Genomic DNA, 799 nt, shown 5'->3' on the forward strand with positions numbered 1-799 from the left:
ATTATTAAAATAAACAATAATAATAATCATGATAAATCTGCGCTGCAGGGTGCTGAGTCTGTAACTGGGTGATCGTTGCTGCACTACGTGGTTTAATCTGAACCTGCTGCTGTGGTTGTTGGCGTGCAGCTCTGCGTGTACTTCCTGTCACCGCTGACCCTGACGATGGTGCTGAGGGAGGTTCCAGTTGAAAACATCACCCGCCCTCTGGGCAGGAACGAGGTCATCGGCCTGCTCTTCCGTCTCACCATATTCGGCGCCGTCACCTACTTTACCATCAAGTGGATGGTGGACGCCATCGACCCCACCAGGAAGCAGAAGTTGGAGGCTCAGAAACAGGTGAGAAGCAGGATGAGAGGTCAGCGAGGTCACTTTAAGGTTAACCCTTTGGGTGAACGCTCATTTTTTGTCTTTCAGGCCGAGAAGCTGATGCGTCAGATCGGCGTGACGAACGTGAAGCTGTCTGAATATGAGATGAGCATCGCCGCTCACCTGGTGGACCCGCTGAGCATGCAGGTAAACCCCCGACAGGTAGAGAGGGCGGGAGGAAACGGCGTCAGACCGATCGCTAAAGGTCAGCGTCGACGGTGTGTTTCAGATCACGTGGAGAGACATCGCAGGTCTGGACGAGGTGATCACAGAGCTGAAGGAGACGGTGATCCTACCTGTCCAGAAGAGACACCTTTTCCAGGGATCCAGACTGCTGCAGCCCCCCAAAGGTCGGGAGGGGAGGAGGGGAGGAATGAGGCGGGAGGGAGGGGAAGAAGGGAGGTGAGAAGGGAGGAGAGGAAGGCGAGGA

General features: G+C 54.9%; 1 protein-coding gene across 1 annotated transcript; it reads left to right on the forward strand.

Moving 5' to 3' along the window:
* Positions 1–51: 51 nt before the first annotated feature.
* On the forward strand, positions 52–771 carry LOC123964919 (outer mitochondrial transmembrane helix translocase-like; the record flags this gene model as incomplete). The annotated part of the gene is made up of 3 exons (XM_046041579.1): positions 52–339; positions 418–516; positions 599–771. Coding segments are annotated over exons 1-3 (446 nt in total), but the record flags the coding sequence as incomplete, so codon positions are not given.
* Between the last annotated feature and the right edge of the window lie 28 nt (positions 772–799).

The sequence above is a fragment of the Micropterus dolomieu genome, unplaced genomic scaffold, assembly GCF_021292245.1.
Source record: "Micropterus dolomieu isolate WLL.071019.BEF.003 ecotype Adirondacks unplaced genomic scaffold, ASM2129224v1 contig_6428, whole genome shotgun sequence".
Lineage (NCBI taxonomy): Eukaryota > Metazoa > Chordata > Actinopteri > Centrarchiformes > Centrarchidae > Micropterus > Micropterus dolomieu.